At 43.1% G+C, this 18009-nt stretch overlaps 3 protein-coding genes across 7 annotated transcripts; 2 read left to right on the plus strand and 1 right to left on the minus strand.

Moving 5' to 3' along the window:
- Nucleotides 1-35: 35 nt before the first annotated feature.
- LOC116842818 (myelin expression factor 2) lies at nt 36-7761 on the minus strand. 5 transcript variants are annotated; one of them, XM_032812544.1, is made up of 9 exons: nt 7529-7761; nt 6794-7163; nt 5743-6072; nt 5427-5673; nt 5179-5355; nt 4665-5101; nt 4437-4572; nt 4068-4155; nt 36-815 (listed from the first exon to the last, which is right to left on the minus strand). In XM_032812544.1, the coding sequence occupies exons 1-8, from the start codon at nt 7540-7542 to the stop codon at nt 4100-4102; spliced, it is 1767 nt and encodes a 588-aa protein (XP_032668435.1). In that variant the 5' UTR covers nt 7543-7761; the 3' UTR covers nt 36-815; nt 4068-4099. The 5 variants fall into 5 exon arrangements, with proteins under 5 accessions (XP_032668435.1, XP_032668434.1, XP_032668433.1 ...); XM_032812543.1 differs by lacking the exon at nt 36-815 and adding an exon at nt 2333-4004; XM_032812542.1 differs by lacking the exon at nt 36-815 and adding an exon at nt 2333-3966 and having other exon boundaries at nt 7529-7760.
- A 1428-nt stretch (nt 7762-9189) lies between these two features.
- LOC116842797 (probable isocitrate dehydrogenase [NAD] subunit alpha, mitochondrial) lies at nt 9190-13774 on the plus strand. The gene is made up of 6 exons (XM_032812499.1): nt 9190-9420; nt 9852-9977; nt 10542-10714; nt 10974-11208; nt 12306-12584; nt 12752-13774. The coding sequence occupies exons 1-6, from the start codon at nt 9394-9396 to the stop codon at nt 12989-12991; spliced, it is 1080 nt and encodes a 359-aa protein (XP_032668390.1). The 5' UTR covers nt 9190-9393; the 3' UTR covers nt 12992-13774.
- Nucleotides 13775-16128: 2354 nt separating this feature from the next.
- LOC116842791 lies at nt 16129-17928 on the plus strand. Its single transcript, XM_032812490.1, has 2 exons — nt 16129-16416; nt 17540-17928. Exons 1-2 carry the CDS (start codon nt 16216-16218, stop codon nt 17762-17764), a joined length of 426 nt encoding a protein of 141 aa, XP_032668381.1. The 5' UTR covers nt 16129-16215; the 3' UTR covers nt 17765-17928.
- The last annotated feature ends 81 nt before the right edge of the window (nt 17929-18009 follow it).

Consider the following 18009-nt stretch of genomic DNA (forward strand, 5'->3'; position numbering starts at 1 on the left):
GTTTCATTCGCAGGAGAGACACCTCTTATTTTGCGTCTGTGTGACTGTCTTTATTTCGAATGTGATAAAAAAAATCTATTATAAAATATAACATAGACTTAATATCTCATTACATGATTACAACTACACGATTACACAAGTATATACCATACATGAGAAGGAGTATGTGACGTTGGTCTTTTCTCTCTTATCCCAGAGAGAGCCGTTGATGAGCGATGCGTTGCACACTTTTTGCGTGCGATAAATGCGGCCCCGTCCATGTTGTTACTTCATAACGAAGCAGCGTTCTTGTGTCCACGCGGTTTTATACGTATTTCATTTCCCGAATCGATATATAATGGCGTTTGCTACCGACGTACCTTTACGCGCGTCACAATGTGCCGTTTTTAACGCACAACCGTCGCTATGTGTAATATACACACGTCATATCTCAGCTCTATCTCTCTCTGCTTTTCTCTCTCTCTCTCTCTCTCTCTCTCTCTCTCTACGAAGATAGCGCCTTTACACTTTAACTCGCATATAGAAAACTATTTTATAATGTAAAGGTAGAAAGAAGTGTTCTCCTGGAAATAACTCGGAAATAAACTCGGCAATATAGGTGTGATTGAAAAGTACGACTGCAAGCTCGTTCTTTTTTACTAAGCGCGACACCGTCTCTCTGTCTTTCTAATTCTTTCTATCTCTCGTATATCAAACTCGACGTGTCGCTTGCGCGATCATTACCCTGCAAGAATAACATTTGCGTGAGGTGACTGTTCACCAATTGTCGAAACTTACCTCGTTGCAGTCGGGTGACGCACGTTGGTTCTCGATCTCTGGAAATAATTAACATATCCACCATGTGACTCTCTTCGTATGTGTGCCCCATGTAATAAAAACGTAAAATTCTTATTCTCTATACGACGCAATAGCTGTGCACGTTATCGTCTCTCTTTCAGTACATCTCACAAAAGGGGGAAAAATACGGATACTTCTTGTTCCCGTAAAAATCGGAGATATCGAGCGATTGTTACTGCAATTCGCACAGATACACAACGAAGCGAAGAGCACACCTCCCGGCCCCTGGAATCGACGAACCGTTAAACTACGGAAACAACACAAACACCGATTCTCGACGAGAGCGAGTCTCGCATCGTACGCTGGAAACCTGACTCGTCGACTAACTGAACAAAAAATAGGTGGGGGAGAGTACAAAACGTATCCTCTAACACTTTTCTTCGTTTTCTTTTTTTTTTTAGTGCACAGACGCAGACTTGTGAAACCAGAGTTCGACTCGATAAAACGTCGAGAAAAGCACCGGTCTCAGAGAGGGAGCGTGGAAATCGAAAATTCGAGGTCCGAAAATACACGAGCTCACTTACACAGAACGCGCTTCGACCCGGAATAGGAGCCGCCAAGTCTCCTCTCGCGATACAGAAACCGACAAAGAGATCGTACACAGAGCTGTATCGGCCACAAAGACACTTTGGAAGCGGACACGCGAGTGCCGTCGCGACGCGCGTGGAAGATTTCGCCGTCGTTTTCACGATTCTCAATCTCTATACACAAGACACAGGATCGACCACGAACACCACGTTAAAGACTACGAGAACCAGGAACCCGATGTTAATCACCCCTTATTTGCACAGTCCACATTACAAAAAATGAAAAGAAACATATAAAAAAAAAAAAACCGTGGATTCGCCTCATCGCTTTGTCATCCGCGGTAAAAGAGCGTCGCGTTTAAAAGCCACCGGTGACGAGGAACACACTACGATACCTTGACGATCATCCACATAGGACACAGACAGAGTTGGAGCATTGTTTCCCTCAATTTTAGCTAATTAATGAAAGGATAATCGTGCTGCTAATCACGGAGGGGCCGGAGTTATCGTCAATAGTCACGCTCCTTCTCTCTCCCTTCGGAACAAAGGAACAAATCGGGGGAAGAAAGTCATCTGAAAAGATATCTCACCTGCGATGGCAACAAGTTCTCTCTCTCTCTCTCTCTCTTTTCCACTGCATCGATTACTCCAGAGATTCTACCGACGCTCCGGTGTGTGCAGAAGAGATAATCGAGGCGGATATCTGTATTTAAAGACACGCCAACAAAAGCGAACGGACTGTCGCGTTGTCAACGTGACGCACTTATGGGAGAGACACATACCCATTATCACAAGTTGAGTCGCGCAAATGCGTGTCTTGTTCGAGCGCTGAAAATCGCGCACGCATACGCGCGTCCATCGTCCAAATCTACGCAGTGAGAGACCGCTTGCGGAGAGAGAAAAAAAGCAATAAAAATTCACAGCAGCACAGAAATAAAACACAACGACCAGCATGTTTCTTTTTTTTCTTCTTTTTTTCTTGATGTAATCACAAAACGAATCTGAATTTTATTCAATCACTGTCATGAGATTGTGGTTATACAAGAGTGTGTTGTACAATGCGCAACATGTTCCTCGAAATCGTCTACATGGCGAGAGGGGAGCTGTTATGTTTACCAAAAAATAACATCCAGGAAACACCGAGCTGATTGCGACGACAATAACGTCCATTGTGTCCACCGAAAGCGGTGGTGCGACTTTATCCCTCCATGAGGAATGAAAGGATATCCCATAGAGGGGTGCGGCACAGGGACGATATCGAACAAAAGTTAATAAAAAAAATAATAAAAAAAAAAGACAAAACCAAAATCTACGTTCGACGCAGAGAGCACGATTTTACTTTTTGGTAAACATATTAAAACGGCGCGGAGAACGCAAAAAAGCCAGTTTAACCGAATTTCCTATTCAGAGATGTAAATTTGATTCGACGTTGGCACGCCCGAGTCACGAAACACACCGAATCGAGAGAGGATCGTCCTGAAGCGGCGACTATAACAAATTTCCGTGTATCGTCGTGTCTAAGAACAGTTCAATTCTTTTAAAACAGAGCTCGACAAGAGATACACTTCCCGAGCTCTGTCTTATAACAATAATGCAATAGAAGGAACAGTGCGTAGTATACTGCAAAAAATTAAAGAACAAAAAGTAATAAAAACAATAATAATAGATCCTATCGCGACGGAGCATGTTGTTGGTTCCCTGTTGTTGAAAAAGCGTCACGATGTCAAAAAACCTCACGTTACTTTGGAAAATACGAGCGATTCGACGAGAATTCGATGAGAATAGCTAGGCTCTCTAGCACGATCTGCATAGAGCGAGATTTGTAACGAGCGCGCCTATTGGTAATTTCGATAAGAGTCAAAAAAAGACAGACACACACGAGCGTTAATCAGCAGTTCGAGCGGACAATGATTTTCTCTTATTTTCTTGTGTCTTCTTCACGACGTGGTAGAAGTGCGTTCCCGTGAACGATCGATAGATTAATCTCTATCCCTGTTTGGTGGAACAACCAGAGCGTCACTTTTTAAAAGCGAACGATGGACAGCCAATCGATCTCTCGTCATGACGACTAAGATATAAACTTACGGATTACATTTGCTAATTACTGTAAAACAATAAAGTAACCTATACACTGAAAAAAGGGACCTACTAGCTTACACAGTAACGATCATTGTGAACCTATACCTAAACAACTAAACTATGTCTCGATATCACTAGAAAAAAAGATCGATTTAAGAGGCGAACAATTAGTAAAGACTTCCACTGCAAAAAGGAACCATAAGGCGGCGTGGTGTAAACGATATCGCATTGAAAAATCGCAACAAGAAAAAGACAGATAAAAAGACTTCAGGAACAGAATGGAACTTGGAAGTGGAAGGTGCTTGTAGTGGTGGCAGGTGGGTGGATGGGGTGCGGAGAGGGCGATCGTCAGCAGTGGACACGACCATTTCGACGTGGAGTAGCCATAATTGAACAAGACTTGCTGATCTTCCGAAGAATAGATACTTCTCCCCCTCTCTCTCCCTCACTCACTGTTCTCTAAAGTTCTGCCACGTCATAACTAGGATGAATTTCAAGTATTGTCATCGGGAGCGGAACAATCCTGCAGACGACAACACAAATACCCCCAGTTTTCTCACGCTGCGTCAATAAGTTATGATTAAGCGTGACTACTCGCAAGTAGATCTTGTCTATTAACATTACCTTGTATTGTCCACTGATCCACGACTCCTCTTTTAGTACAGGCGTACATCGATCGTTCGGCCGTCGATGCGTGTCCGGTTCATCATAGCTAATCACGATCATTAAGGATAATTCCCTTGTGTAATGGAAGCATATTTCGTCTTCTTTACGTGATCTTTACGTACAATTAGGATAAGTGCTCTTTCCATTTCCATTTTATACTCCACTTATACTTTTATGCGTACGCGAGTATTGATTAGAAACATATAGAAACGAAAAGCTGAACTAACTCAGCCATGAGAAATATCTTTTCAAACTATATGAAACATATCGTGAGAGTCGTATCTCATCGTCGTTACCGTAACACCTGCATTGCATAGAAAAGGATACTCACTGCACGCTCAGCATCCCAATCGGATGCAAACCGTACCATGCCCATATCAGTGCCTCTCATTTCCGCAAACTTTACTTCTCCCGCGTCCTGGAACTTGTCGCGCAACATCTGCCATGTCGTGTTTGGAGGTAACTACAGCCGGAGAAACAAAGAGACAATCAAAACCTCGTATCGCACAAAGAGCACAAAAAAAGTTATGACTCGAACGAAAGTGCGACGCGTACATTACAGATGAGAATGGTGTCCGACATCGAGCGTGAACCGTTGGAGTTCTGTCGATTGCCGCCCCCGGTTTGGCTCTGGTTTCCAGAGAATCCACCGCCAGCGGAGACACGATCACCGTCACCTCTGTTGAATCCGCCGTCAAAGTCTCTGCCGCCTCCGAAATTGGAGCTCCCAAAGGCGTTGTTGCCGCCGAAGCCTATGTCACTGTCTAATTTAGACAAACCACGTGGCGCAAATGAGTTATTGCCTTGTCCGCCAGCTAAAGATGCTTGAAGTCCGCTCAATCCACCCACGCCACCGCCGAAGTTGTTCAGATTCGATGCCAATTCATTGGTCAACGAAGAGTTGAGCAACGAACTAGTAGTGAGATTGGCTCCCAGGCCACCAGCTAGACTGGCTTGTAAAGCCGCTGCGTTAGTATTTGAGAGTGCTGACGCTGCAAACAAATGCGACTCCCGTTGATTTGAAGAAAATTTGCGATCGCCTATGGAGTGCACGGCCAGCAATACTCACCCAGCTGTGCTGGCACGACGTTATTCAAGCTGGCTCCGAAAGCACCAGCCGCCAGAACTGGCGCCGAAATTGGATTCACCACTGGTGGGTTGTTCGCTTGCACATTGGGAATGTTTCGAGCCACGTCCAACAATCTGTTGCCACCAGCTCCAAGACCCATACCGATGCCCTTCAAGCCTGGCGATTCAAGAGACATACATTAATGAGAACAGAGCCACGTGTGAATCACATGTTAGCGCTGCAATTACCTTCCGGTAATTTAGGAGGCATATCCGGCTCGTTAGCTCTATCAAGTCTCACAGTCATGCGTCTATCGAACAGTTGTTGATTATGTAACATCGATATCGCTTGGACCGATTCTACCGGGTGATCATATTCCACGACCCCGAAGCCTCTCGATTTGCCGTCCTTATCTTTCCCCAATTCGACATGCAACACTTTGCCCGCCAACTTGAATACCTCAAGCAATTTCTTTTCGTCGACCTTGTAGTCCAGCTAAAAAAACGAACGAAGTATTCCAATGTTGCACACATCTCTTGCAACGCTTTGAATTGATATACTAACATTAGCGACAAAGACTCTAGTGACTAATGGACCGTTGATGCCCAAAGACTCTAAGAACTGTGTGCTAAGACCATATGTATTCCCGAATTTATTATCGCCGCCGCCACCGCCACCCCCGCCACCGCCTCCGCCAACACCACCACTGCCGCCGCCGCCACCGCCGCCGCCGCCGCCGCCGCCGCCGCCAACACCGCCGCCGCTAGGCGTAGACATGTTTTGTCGTCCACCTCCTTGCTGTCTGGGAGAATCTCTGAATCTGTCATCGCGAGTTCTATCGTTGTTACGACCTGTTGTCAAACGTCCATACTTATCGCGTTCAACGTCGAAATCCTGAAAAATATGTAATAATGTGATGAATGAAATTATTTCTCAAAAAATCGAATTACTGAGCACAGCTAGTCCTCGTGCTTGCATGAACTCGCAGATAACTCAGAGAGTTTAATTTAACACTAGAAATATACATACATACAACCAAAATAGTAAAAATAACCAATTCTGTAATTTCTTAAAAAGATGTCTAAATTTTTATAACTTTACATTTTATGTTCTTAATTGGCATTGAATAAAATTAAAAAGAATGAAAAGTGATGTATCAGTTTGCAGATATGTCAAGATGTTCTGTTGTTGCAGAATTCAGGATGGATTGATGATAGTTTTTGAAGCATCTTACAAATATGCTCAAGCAATCTAAAGTATTCTTTCACTCAAGTATCTTTTTATTTGAAAATGACATGCAAGAATTTTTGCCGTATGATTTCCCTCTTCATCAATCCAGAATTCCACAGTAGTGGCATCAGAAGTCTTGAGTACCAATAACAAGATTTCCTAACAGAAGTATTTGAATATTTACAACTTTGTAACAGGAAACATAAACCATACTTGTTTTAAAAAAGTTAAATCTGTAAACTGATGCACTGAAAATATTTTTATTCTTGCATACTTTTTCAAGAATCTGTCATTCTGATAGCTCCAATAGAAGTAGATAGTTGATTGTTAGTAGCTCTAGTGTTACATTATTGAAAGATCACAATTAGAGGGTCTTTACACTCACTTCTTTGACAACAAGTTTTCTGCCTTTGATGTCATACCGATGCATTTTCTCAACAGCTATCTTGACAGAGTCTGACTCTTCAAACTCCACTATCCCACATCCTCTGGGCTTATCATTTTCGTCAGTGAAGAGCTCCACATGTGCTACTTTCCCGACTTCTGTCCTGAACAGATCCTTGAGATCCTGCCAGCGGAAATCATAAGGAATATTGGATACATAGATCCGTCTGTCGGAAGCTTTCCTGCCACGTTCATTCCTTTCCCTGCTGCGATCGCGAGTAGCGGAATTCAGACGATTCGGCCTATCCGATCTTCGGTTGCGGTCGCGTTCTCTGCTTCTGTCTCTGTCATCGTTATTTTGCGGCTGATTGCTACAATCATAGCACACAGTCGATGTAAGTCATGGCATATGTATGCGTAGACAAAGAAAAGAGTATATCGCGAAAAAAAATGAAGTACTGAAAGAAGGGTTAAGATCAAGGCGGAGTTTCGTGATTAACTGCGACTACAGGACACGATTACAATATCGCAGAATGTATTGAATAGGAGGCATAGGAAAAAAAAAAAGAGATATTTTGTCTTCATAATAACACCGGGGAGTCGAGGCACAATCGCGGATAGATAATACTTCAGCTTGCGTGACAGCACTTCGATTACATTATCTGTGCAGGCATTTAACGCTGGAATTTCTCGTCGACGCGCGAGTAACTACACGAACGATGAGTCTCATACTTACTCTTCCTTTATCATAGTCGAGAAACCGGCTGACACTAAACTTTGAGATGATTTTATAAATTAGTCCTTGTTTCTCCTATTATTACTAATGACCCAGGAACCCAGGACCAAGATTGGTCAATCAAATTATATAGACATTTTCGATACTCTGTTAATATGATAACACGACTGCGCCATAAACTAGTCCTTAAATGTACGTAGACATCGAGCGTCCTATAAAATGGCCGTCACAGGAAGTCGCGAGCGTCCTTACCGGATGCTACTACGCTCAACAACAGGGTATCTATTGGCTTGATTTACATCGTGCACTTGATACGCGTACTAAATAGTAACTTTCTATTAGATAATCTTAATATCGACGATATATATAAACAACGATATATTAAGCTAATATAATACTCATCAACAAGACGTATTGTATTGACTGAATGCGTCGCCGTTGATATGCATTGTCGATATTAAGATTATCTAATAGAAAGTTACTATTTAGTACGCGTATCAAGTGCACGATGTAAACCAAGCCATTGGCTTGGTTTATATCGTGCACTTGATACGCGTATTAAATAGTAACTTTCTATTAGATAATCTTAATATCGACGATGTATATAAATAACGGTATATTAAGCTGGTACAATACTGATCAAGAAGACTTATTGTATCGATTGAATGCGTCATCGTTGATATGCATTATCAATATTAAGATTATTTAATAGAAAGTTACTATATAGTACGCGTATCAAGTGCACGATGTAAACTAAGCCAATGTGGACTTCTTCATATGGAATCAATTCCGATCGGAATAAAGGCTGGTTTATGATGACCATAATCCGTTAACTTATGCTGGAACCGTAAAAAATTGACCAATCAGAATCGATTATTTTTCTATAATTCGACTATGATTAGTCAATTTTTTATGGTCCCGGCATAAGTTAACGGATTACGACCATCATAAATCAGCCTTAATTCCGTTTCTCCTAGAAAAGACAATAGAAATCTAGGAAATAACTGAATGTTTCCGATCGGAATTGATTCAGAAGGGCTGCGTTCCAAAACTCTACTCGACGGGTAGATATCATTTAATTGACCAATAAGAGCAAAGATAACTAGGATTTCTTTATCATAATTGGACTAAATGTACTCTACTCGACAGGTAGAATACATTTAATTGTCCAATCATGATAAAGAAATCCTAGTTATCTTTGCTTTTATTGATTAAATAAAATGCTTTTATTAATTAAATGCTATTCTACCCGTCGAGTAGAGTTTTAGAACGCAGCCCTGTATAGGTTGAGTTCATTGAATTAGGCTGGTGGCCGGATAGGTAGATGGAGTTGGGAATAACTCGACTCGAGCCATATATTGAAGAAAAGAAAGCTGGTGCCGCTCTCTTGCTTCTCTCTGGTGGCGTGTTCCCCAAACGCACCCTTAGATGGCGCCAAGCAGGTCGTTGCGAATTTAAACTTTTCCCTGAGACACCGTCAGATGGCAGCAGGTTGTCCATCACTCTCTTTTCAAGTAAAGCCGGTATCAGCAGCGCAAGGTTCCCTGCTTATCTCTATTCGTTGCTATTAAAAAATAAGAATCCATCTTAAGTTTAGATATATAATTACATCGCAGAAGAATAAAAATCATTCTGCTTCCGGGACTTTGACTCGTCGTTGTAGCAGAAGACACCGCGTGTACGGGACCAATCGCAAGGCGCGGTTGGCCGCTCTCCCTCCCCCCGATCGTTTTCGGCTGCGTGCGTGCGTGTTCGCTCTCGCGCGCTCCTCCTGCCGTCGCTGCAACCACACAAAGCCCTTTAGAGTGAATTGTGAGCGAGTGCGGATCACATTTTTCCTGTACGGCATATCAATCAACGCAACAATGGCAGCTCACTGGATCCGCAGAGCAGTAAGTAAGGATGCGACGTCGCGCGAAATCCCGTCGACGAACTCAGCTACTCTGCGTAATACCTTGACCGCCCACGTCCTCCCAGTTAACCCAGCAAGGTTAGAATCGTATCATCTCGCTTTTACGCTGTTCTCTTCTTATCTTCCTCTCCCTCCTCTCATCCATCCATCTTTGCCTATACTTCTCACGATATAGCTGAACGTTCTAATTCCGTACGGCTCACCGTATTCCTGTTCGACGATTCTCTCTCCGTCGAAAATTTTAACCGGTGTAATCTCGAAGATGTTCGGACCCTCACGCTGCCGTTATGCAAAAACGGCACCAAGTTTCGAGGAATCCACGTGCCTTCGCCGCAGAGCATTGAATTCGCAGCCGGATTCAATCGCATCCGAAGCTCATACGTTTCTCAATCGTATGTGGCGTGTTAACAGATCCCCTTGAAGGTCACCGGTGTGCGACTTTACAGCAATAAGGTGCACAAATGCACCCTCATCCCCGGAGATGGCATCGGACCCGAGATCTCCGTAGCCGTGCAGAAGATCTTTGAAGCTGCCAAGGTAACGTACATTTTATTTTGTTATCGCCATGTGTTTAATCCAAAGAGTAATCATGGCCTTTATCTTGCAAAGTGACCCGATTCACCCTAGAGTCACTTTAACCTCAAGCTATTTATTTTAATCTTATCCCTATGTGAGTTGAGTCAATTATAGGCCAATTTTTTGTATTCCTTGTAGCTGCTGCTAAATTTTTCACGTTGCAAGTGTTCTACAATCTAAAACAGTCAGTTTATATAATTGCCCCTTGAATATTGAAAATGATATTATATGTAACATTGTATTATTTGTTTCTCTCACTGTGCATCATTTGTTTCACTCATTGTAAATTTTTGCAGAATTGAGAGAGGAAGTCTTTTGTAACAAATGAGAGCTACAAATCAGCAATACTGACTAACCTCTAGCAATGTTTTGATTGCGTAATGTGATTACTCAACTCATATTTTCTATTACATGCTAATGTGTCTGATATTGCTATCTTTGATACAAATGTATTTATTCTTGATCAAACAGCTCTTCCAGTCTAGATTTGAAATTAATTCTCTACATTTATCTCTGAAATAATAGGTACCTATAGAATGGGAGTCTGTTGATGTGACACCTGTAAAGGGTCCTGATGGCAAGTTTGGTATACCGCAAGCAGCCATCGACTCTGTCAATAGGAATAAAATTGGTCTGAAAGGCCCTTTGATGACTCCCATAGGAAAAGGACACAGATCTCTGAATCTTGCACTCAGAAAGTAAGCTCGCCATTGTCTCTCATTGCAATTGAGCATAATTGAAATTAACTCCTGCATACGCGAGAGTGTTGTCTCAAGTGACGCGCGATTACGTAACCGCGAATATCATGATAAGCGCGAGCAATTACTCGGAAATACGAACGGTGTGCGCGTTTTGCGCGAAGTGTGATATGCGCGTATATTACCTTATCTGGTTGATTTTGTCATTGCTTTTATTATTATGGACTTCATTGCTAACGAAACTGTTGCGTTTTTGCAGGGAATTCAACTTGTACGCCAACGTACGGCCATGCCTGTCATTGGAGGGATATAAGACATTGTATGACAACGTAGACGTCGTCACTATCCGGGAAAACACGGAGGGCGAGTACTCTGGTATAGAGCATGAAATCGTGGATGGTGTAGTGCAGTCTATTAAGTTAATTACTGAAGAGGCTTCTTCTAGAGTAGCGGAATTCGCTTTCCAATATGCCAGAGACAATAATAGGAAAAAGGTACGTATGTTCAGCAGTGGAATAAGTTTAGAATCCAGGCGGAATTGTCCGTCGCTTTGAATCAACGCAAGACCACCGTGTTAACAAGAGAACGCGCATGATAAAGAAGCAGTTAACGCGTTCACTAATGACCGTAACATTGCCGCATCTCATTAATTTATCAAACTTAACTGCATGCGACAAATTAAATATTCAACCGACAAAGAGTCGATGTAACGAACTAACAAATATATGTATCACAAATTGCATTTATTCAACACATTTACTGATTTGAACTCGAATTGAACACTCAGTAATCAATGGGAATATCAGCGTATTAACATTTTTGAACACAGAATTCTAACATACTAACAGTATGCAATTTAGCAATTTTAGACAAAATCGTAAAACTCGTAATTTGTTTTCGTAAGACTTGTAAGAACTTATGATGCAATTTTATGCGTTATCATATATCATATGATAACTCGTAAATATCTACGATTTTTTTTTCGTAAGTTACGACTTTAAGATTTTACGATTTACTCGTATATTTGTTTAGAATTGCAGCATAAATCGTAAAGTTGTAGCTTACGAAAAAAAATTAAAAAAATCGTAGATATTTACGAGTTACCACATGATATACAGTCCATATAGAATTGCAGATCTATTCATAAGTTTTCTTACAATTCTTACGAGAACAAATTACGAGTTTTGTCTAGAATTGCAGAATTAGTTAGATATAATAATAATCGAAGGGCGAGATATGCGATAAGATACGTGATAAGGAAAGCGATATGAAAGGCAGATGATAGAACACAACTTGAGTTGTAGAATTTCATAGTAACCAAAAGACCTGAAGTTTCTGTTATCGTTAAGCTTACTCTCGTTAGTTTCTTTCTTGTTGCCTATCTTGAAGCGAGTTGGTAAGAAAAAAGTGTTTACAATCCGAGTGGATATCAGATGAATCACCAAGTGAGCATTGTTGATTGCCCGCCGAACGCTTAAATGCTCGCGTTTCTGACTACGACGCTTCACACCCGTCGAATCCGAGCAACATTGAAATTTCGCGAGCTATGTGATGTCGCGTATTCTGCCTGAATCTCGAATTCGTTTTGTAGGTAACTGCTGTACATAAAGCAAATATCATGAGGATGTCGGACGGCCTGTTCTTGCGATGTTGCCGAGAAGCCGCGCAGAAGTTCCCCATGGTTAAATTTGAGGAGAAATACTTGGACACAGTTTGCCTAAATATGGTACAAGATCCGAGCCAATATGATGTGCTCGTAATGCCTAACTTGTACGGTGATATTCTATCGGATATGTGCGCTGGCCTAGTGGGCGGACTCGGTCTTACTCCTAGTGGAAACATCGGTCTGAACGGGGCACTCTTCGAATCTGTAAGCATTTGTTATTAATGCGAGCTTAATTAGTTTTCTTAATTTTGATTAAGATTAATATAATTCAGTAAGTTTAACTCTTAATTTTTAATGTCGATGAGAACCTGATCTTACATTAATTTTCTGATCAAATCTCACTTCACGCGACTAATCTTGACTTGTTACAGGTACATGGCACGGCACCAGATATCGCTGGCCAGGATAAGGCAAATCCGACGGCGTTGTTATTATCAGCGGTGATGATGCTGAAGCACATGGGTCTAACCAATGAAGCTAAGATCATCGAAAATGCCGCTTACGATACCATCAAGGAGGCGAAATATCTGACCGGCGATCTAGGCGGAACTGCGAAGTGTAGCGAGTACACCAACGAGATCTGCAAGAAGGTCGCTGCACAGTCGAAATAAACAGAAGTGCCGTCGATCTGAGATGCCTGAACTGCCAAATACTCGTAGAATGTTGCGCCCTTGTTAAACGGGCCACTCTATTTTCTACCATCGTTGTACTGTGCGTCTCTGCTCGTGTTCGGGCTCGCGATAGGTCGCGTACTTGAGTATCCCGTCATATTGTTTGTCCACATGTAGAGATCAATGCAGCGATTCTTCTTGAATCTCTATGATTCGATCTGCAAACGTTTTTTTGGACGATTTATAAAAAGTATTTAGGACTGTATTTTACTTATATATGCTAAATTTCAAAAAATTCAAATAAGTCATAGCGTGTTTTCATCGAAATAAAAAGATGTACATATATAATTTATTTCGCACAATACGTAGAATCGCATGACAGAATCTCGCTAAAGAAACTGTGAATCATTAGTAGAACAAACGTTGCGCGGGCAAGAGATTTTAAATAATCTCGATGATGATCCATCAAGTATGAAACGACATTTAGTTCTATTTTATCGTGAAATGAAGTGAAATGCATGTACGCCACCGTTCGTTGAGACTTACATTGACTGAGCATGTTTTGTGTATACGTCTATCGTAATAGGTTGTTTTACCCGTCAGAGAAAATGGTTTTAGTAGATGTCATAAGGAGATTAGCTGTGTAAATTACGTAATAGGAATACTGTATCATAATTTTAAATAGAATTGTTACACGGGACATGTTTTCTCTAAGAAGAGAAAAGAATAGTTTGAAATATCGAAGTTGCGCAGTATTACAAACTAATAAAAAGTTTACGAGAACCAGCCGCATCGGCAGACGTTACTTCGCATTGCGGATCAGCTCGATCCTCCTGGAATCATATCCAATCAAAGATTCCGTCTCCTGATCGCTCGATTCCAACTATCCATGTATTATCGTCGTGAAATTTCTGTTTTCTTTCCGTTTGTCTCTGCGGAGACAACATTTACATTCAGAAGCCGCATACTTGTGATTCGCGTGGCGATCATTTCGCACGTATCTTCTCTTTGTACAATATTTTTTATTAATGATCCCCACGCGAGGGAACAATCGCGAAGAAAGGTGATAATGTTCGCTGGAAAGTCCTCTTGATCGCTCTTGATACCGACGTGCTGCGACGGTGTACCGTTCCCCCTCGCGGTGTTACGTTATAGCACTTACCCGCCACCACTTCATAACTTCCTCCCGCGCTCCCTCGGTCTCCTCCGCGGCGCGGTGCGGTGCAGCACAGTGCGGTACGATATCGTTGCGGGAAAACTCTCAAGTATGAGAAAAGTTGCCGGCTATATTTCACCGCCCGGCTGGGAACCGGCGAAGGAAAAGGATGAGACCGAGGAGGGGACCCAGTGTCATCTTCGTCGCTCGTTAATTCCCTCTGTGATTTATCGCGATCCGCCGGCGTGAGTAATGACTAACTCCTCCGGAAAATTCGGATATTAGATTTTGCTCCAGGCACGAGAGGTATACACGCGACATCACAACCGCTCCGCGGTCGCGCCCGTATCAAAAGTGGAGGAGGGAGAAAAAAAAAGAGCAACAGCCTGCGTCTGTGTGTAATCCGAAGTATTTCACCTGTCGCGATAAATCGAGCGATACGTCATACGGCGCATCTGTTATATCGGCGTGCGCTGTTCGGCGGAGTATCTCATGCTACACGCGCGTCTCTCCGTGTCTGAAAACGCTTACGGCCCGTTAGAGACCATGATTATTTCATGGAACGCTTTTATTAAGAAAATCAGTTTATCTTGCAAAATATCTATGGATTTCGTAGAGAAGTCCCAGATTAGTGTCACAACTATTTTTATTGCGAGCACGGGTGTAATTGTGACAACTAGATGCTGAAAACGAAGTTACGTATTTATCAAGTGTAATAGATAATTGTATTGAATGAGTAAAAAGGAGCGTCACATTGATCGTTAATGCGAAGTCAAGAAAAAGACATGTCCGAAATTATCGCATTTCCAGAGAAAATAGTTCTCCTTTAGGTAAAAGATACGCGTCCACTTCGTCGCGCTACCGTGTCTCTGGACATTTCAATTGTGGATATTGCGAGAGTCGCGAAATTGCGATTGCGAAAGTGTGCGCGCTTTGAATCCAAGGCGGAGATTCGGCAGTTGAAAAAGCGACGGGCCCTCGTATCACGGTAGCGTATTACACTGTTCGCGCCAAGTGTCCGTACGGTGCAATACGGTAATGCTAACGAGTACATACGCGGCCGTACGGATCGGCGCGGGTCAATGCAAGAAGCGTAATGTGCATAGAGGCAACGGGGCGGCTGCACAAAGGTCCGGACTACACTCCGGTGAAGTGTGGAAAGCGGCGCATGCATATTCAACGCACACGGCAAAGAGTGCGAGAGAGAGGGAGAGAGAGAAAGAGAGAAAGAGTCAGAACGCGAGAGGACGAGTACGCGCCATCGTAGTCATAGGAATAATAAAAATTCGAGGGTTGAAATTATTTAGATTTATGCCCGCTCTCTTGTCGTCGTGCGGTGCCGGCGCGCCGGTGACGAGGCGCGATTCGATTCCGGGGAACAAATTTCATGCATTATTCAGAACCCGGCCGCGGTGCAACCCCCGGTCAATGGAAGCGATCCTTTGGAAAAAGTCGTTTTTAATCTCTCCTCCCCGTCGACTACACACGCGTCGTGTATGTACCGTGTCCCTCTCGAGCGTCTTCGTCGTTTTAAGAAATGAAAGACAACACGCGGTTAAACGTCCGCATACATGGCGGAGGAGGGTCTCCCCTCGGAGGAGGATATTGCGGGTGCAACACGCACGCAATACCTTCTCACGAAGCTGGTGACGAATTATCAAGTCGCGTCATTTCCACGGATTTACGTACCGCGCGGATCGACGAGAACAACGTTCTCCGGATGATGTCTCCCTCTTCCTTTCGCTCCCTTTTTCTCTCTCTTTCTATCTCTCGCTCTCGCACTACCTCGTTCATCCGGAATTATTCACGCGGAGAATCGGCGAGTAGTGTGCCATCGGCGGCATTTGCGCGCGCGAGAACATTTTAATCCCGCCCACGCAAGAACGTCATTCCCTTTGCCACGCGTTTAATTAATTGATCCCGCGCGCGGCGACCAATAATCGCCTTACCGCGGATTAACGAGTCTGGCATCTGGCACGGCGAAACTTTCGCTCCATTATCTTCGCGGACCATCGACGCGTCGCAACGGCAACGTCGAGCGAAAGCGAACGAGAGCGCGCGATCAAATATGAGGAGGGTTATTCTCTTTGTGCTCGTCGTCTCTGTCGCGACTCGCCAGGCCCACGGCAGGGTTTACTACCTGGAGAATGTAGACGGTCCACGTAACAACGACGCTATTCTGGAGCAGTCCTCCCGCGATCTCGACCTCGCCTTTTCCGCGGGGGAACCCCTCGTCGAGAACGAGAACGTCGGATCTCCGACCAGGAAGGTCAGTATGAACAATCCCGTAAGCCGGATCCTGGGCGAGTTTCTTACACGGTAGACACTGCTTGTTCACGGAAAGAGGATATCATAGTTTCTCTCATATAAACTCTTCTTGCTTTTATTACATATGTTTCAAGTAGCGCAGGAATAGACTGTCAATAAGGTCTATCTTGCTAAGGAACATGGTAAATTTCACTAGAAACTTTTTCAATAGCACATTTCGGTTCTCGAAATATAAGTAGCACGTACATTTCTCCGTGTAGAAATCACACTTAAGTTTTGAGCAAATCTGTTAATAGCGTGTTTCTGTTCTGAAATATAAACAGCGCATGTAAAGTGAAAGGATAGTCAATTACCACGGAATGTCGATCTATTCCTCGGTTACAAGAAATCCTATAATAATTTTTACAAGATTCTGTCTCTGTAAAGGGTATTGCACTTAAGTACAATACGGGTTGTCTATGTGCTTCGTTAGCAGGCGCGCGTAGTCATGCGCGGTCTCAGTAGTCAGTGAAACAGATAGTCAGCCCGTCGTATTGACCTGTATGTAAAATGCAACACCCTGGACATCGTTCTGTTCAAACGCGCTCTCATAACGTTCAGTAAGACGTTGATTTTCGTAAATAGACCGGAATGGTGCCTCGCGAAAAATTTGCAAATTCTTCGTCTACGAGTGGTAAGGTAAAAGTACCAATTCCTGGGTACATACTTAATCTTGGACATTCTTATTGTTTTGATCTTTAAATATTTAAACTTTCAACATGGAATGTATGTATACATTCAATACTTGTATATGTATTTTATGTTGAAAGTTTAAGTATTTATAATTGTACCAACACAAAAAGGATGTCCAGGATTAAATACGTGTCCGGGCATTGGTATTTAACACGATAATTCGATGATTCCGTATTCAGTTATTGAGTTAAACCTTTAGCGTTAATCCGTGGGTCTTACCGCAGTTAGGCAGGACGTAATTGATTGTCACACTTTGTCGTGTCTTCCCGCGGCTTCTCCGTGCATCAACTTGGTCGCGTTCGATCACTCTCGGTATTGTTGCAAGCGCACACGCGACACCGCGGCGAATTTAGACACGAGTCGCTTTCACGATGACACATCCCTTGCACCAGGTATACGCCGTTATCGCGCCGGAGAAACCGTACATCGAGTTGAACAGAGAGACGGACCGACCGATCGCATACTACAGATTGGGCGAGTCGGTTGCCAGGAGGAACAGTTACGACGACGTCATTCTCGTCCCAGAGAGGGGCCGTAAGTCGATGAAGCTGAACAGCAATAATAAGGGTGAAGTGATCCTGGAGCTTCGCGTCATCGCCAATCACGACAGCGCGTGATCGTCCGGGCCCGCGTCGTTGACGGACTCCCCCTTCGACGATACGCGAAGCCGAGGAGAATCACAGGCTGATCGACAAGTAATACAGTTAAATCGCATTGCTTTTATTACGTTCAATTTACAACAATGAATACGTTCTATTAATACATATAGATACATCTCGGAGTACTATTATAATATTTACAGTGCATATCACATATCGAATTCGGATCGGAGCTGCTACCACTGCTCCGATAAGGGTCGTCC

Source organism: Odontomachus brunneus, unplaced genomic scaffold, assembly GCF_010583005.1.
Source record: "Odontomachus brunneus isolate Ranch 3 - 2012 unplaced genomic scaffold, Obru_v1 Obru_scaffold_027, whole genome shotgun sequence".
Taxonomy (NCBI): Eukaryota; Metazoa; Arthropoda; class Insecta; order Hymenoptera; family Formicidae; genus Odontomachus; species Odontomachus brunneus.

Coding starts and splice junctions, on each gene's coding strand:
- LOC116842818 (XM_032812544.1), bottom strand. Junction 5,356..5,426: donor GCCTCCTAAATTACCGGAAG/GTAATTGCAGCG, acceptor TTGAATCGCCAG/GCTTGAAGGGCATCGGTATG. Junction 4,573..4,664: donor ACACCATTCTCATCTGTAAT/GTACGCGTCGCA, acceptor CTCCGGCTGTAG/TTACCTCCAAACACGACATG.
- LOC116842797 (XM_032812499.1), top strand. CDS start 9,394: ATGGCAGCTCACTGGATCCGCAGAGCA. Junction 11,209..12,305: donor GAGACAATAATAGGAAAAAG/GTACGTATGTTC, acceptor TTCGTTTTGTAG/GTAACTGCTGTACATAAAGC. Junction 12,585..12,751: donor ACGGGGCACTCTTCGAATCT/GTAAGCATTTGT, acceptor GACTTGTTACAG/GTACATGGCACGGCACCAGA.
- LOC116842791 (XM_032812490.1), top strand. CDS start 16,216: ATGAGGAGGGTTATTCTCTTTGTGCTCGTCGTCTCTGTCGCGACTCGC. Junction 16,417..17,539: donor TCGGATCTCCGACCAGGAAG/GTCAGTATGAAC, acceptor CCCTTGCACCAG/GTATACGCCGTTATCGCGCC.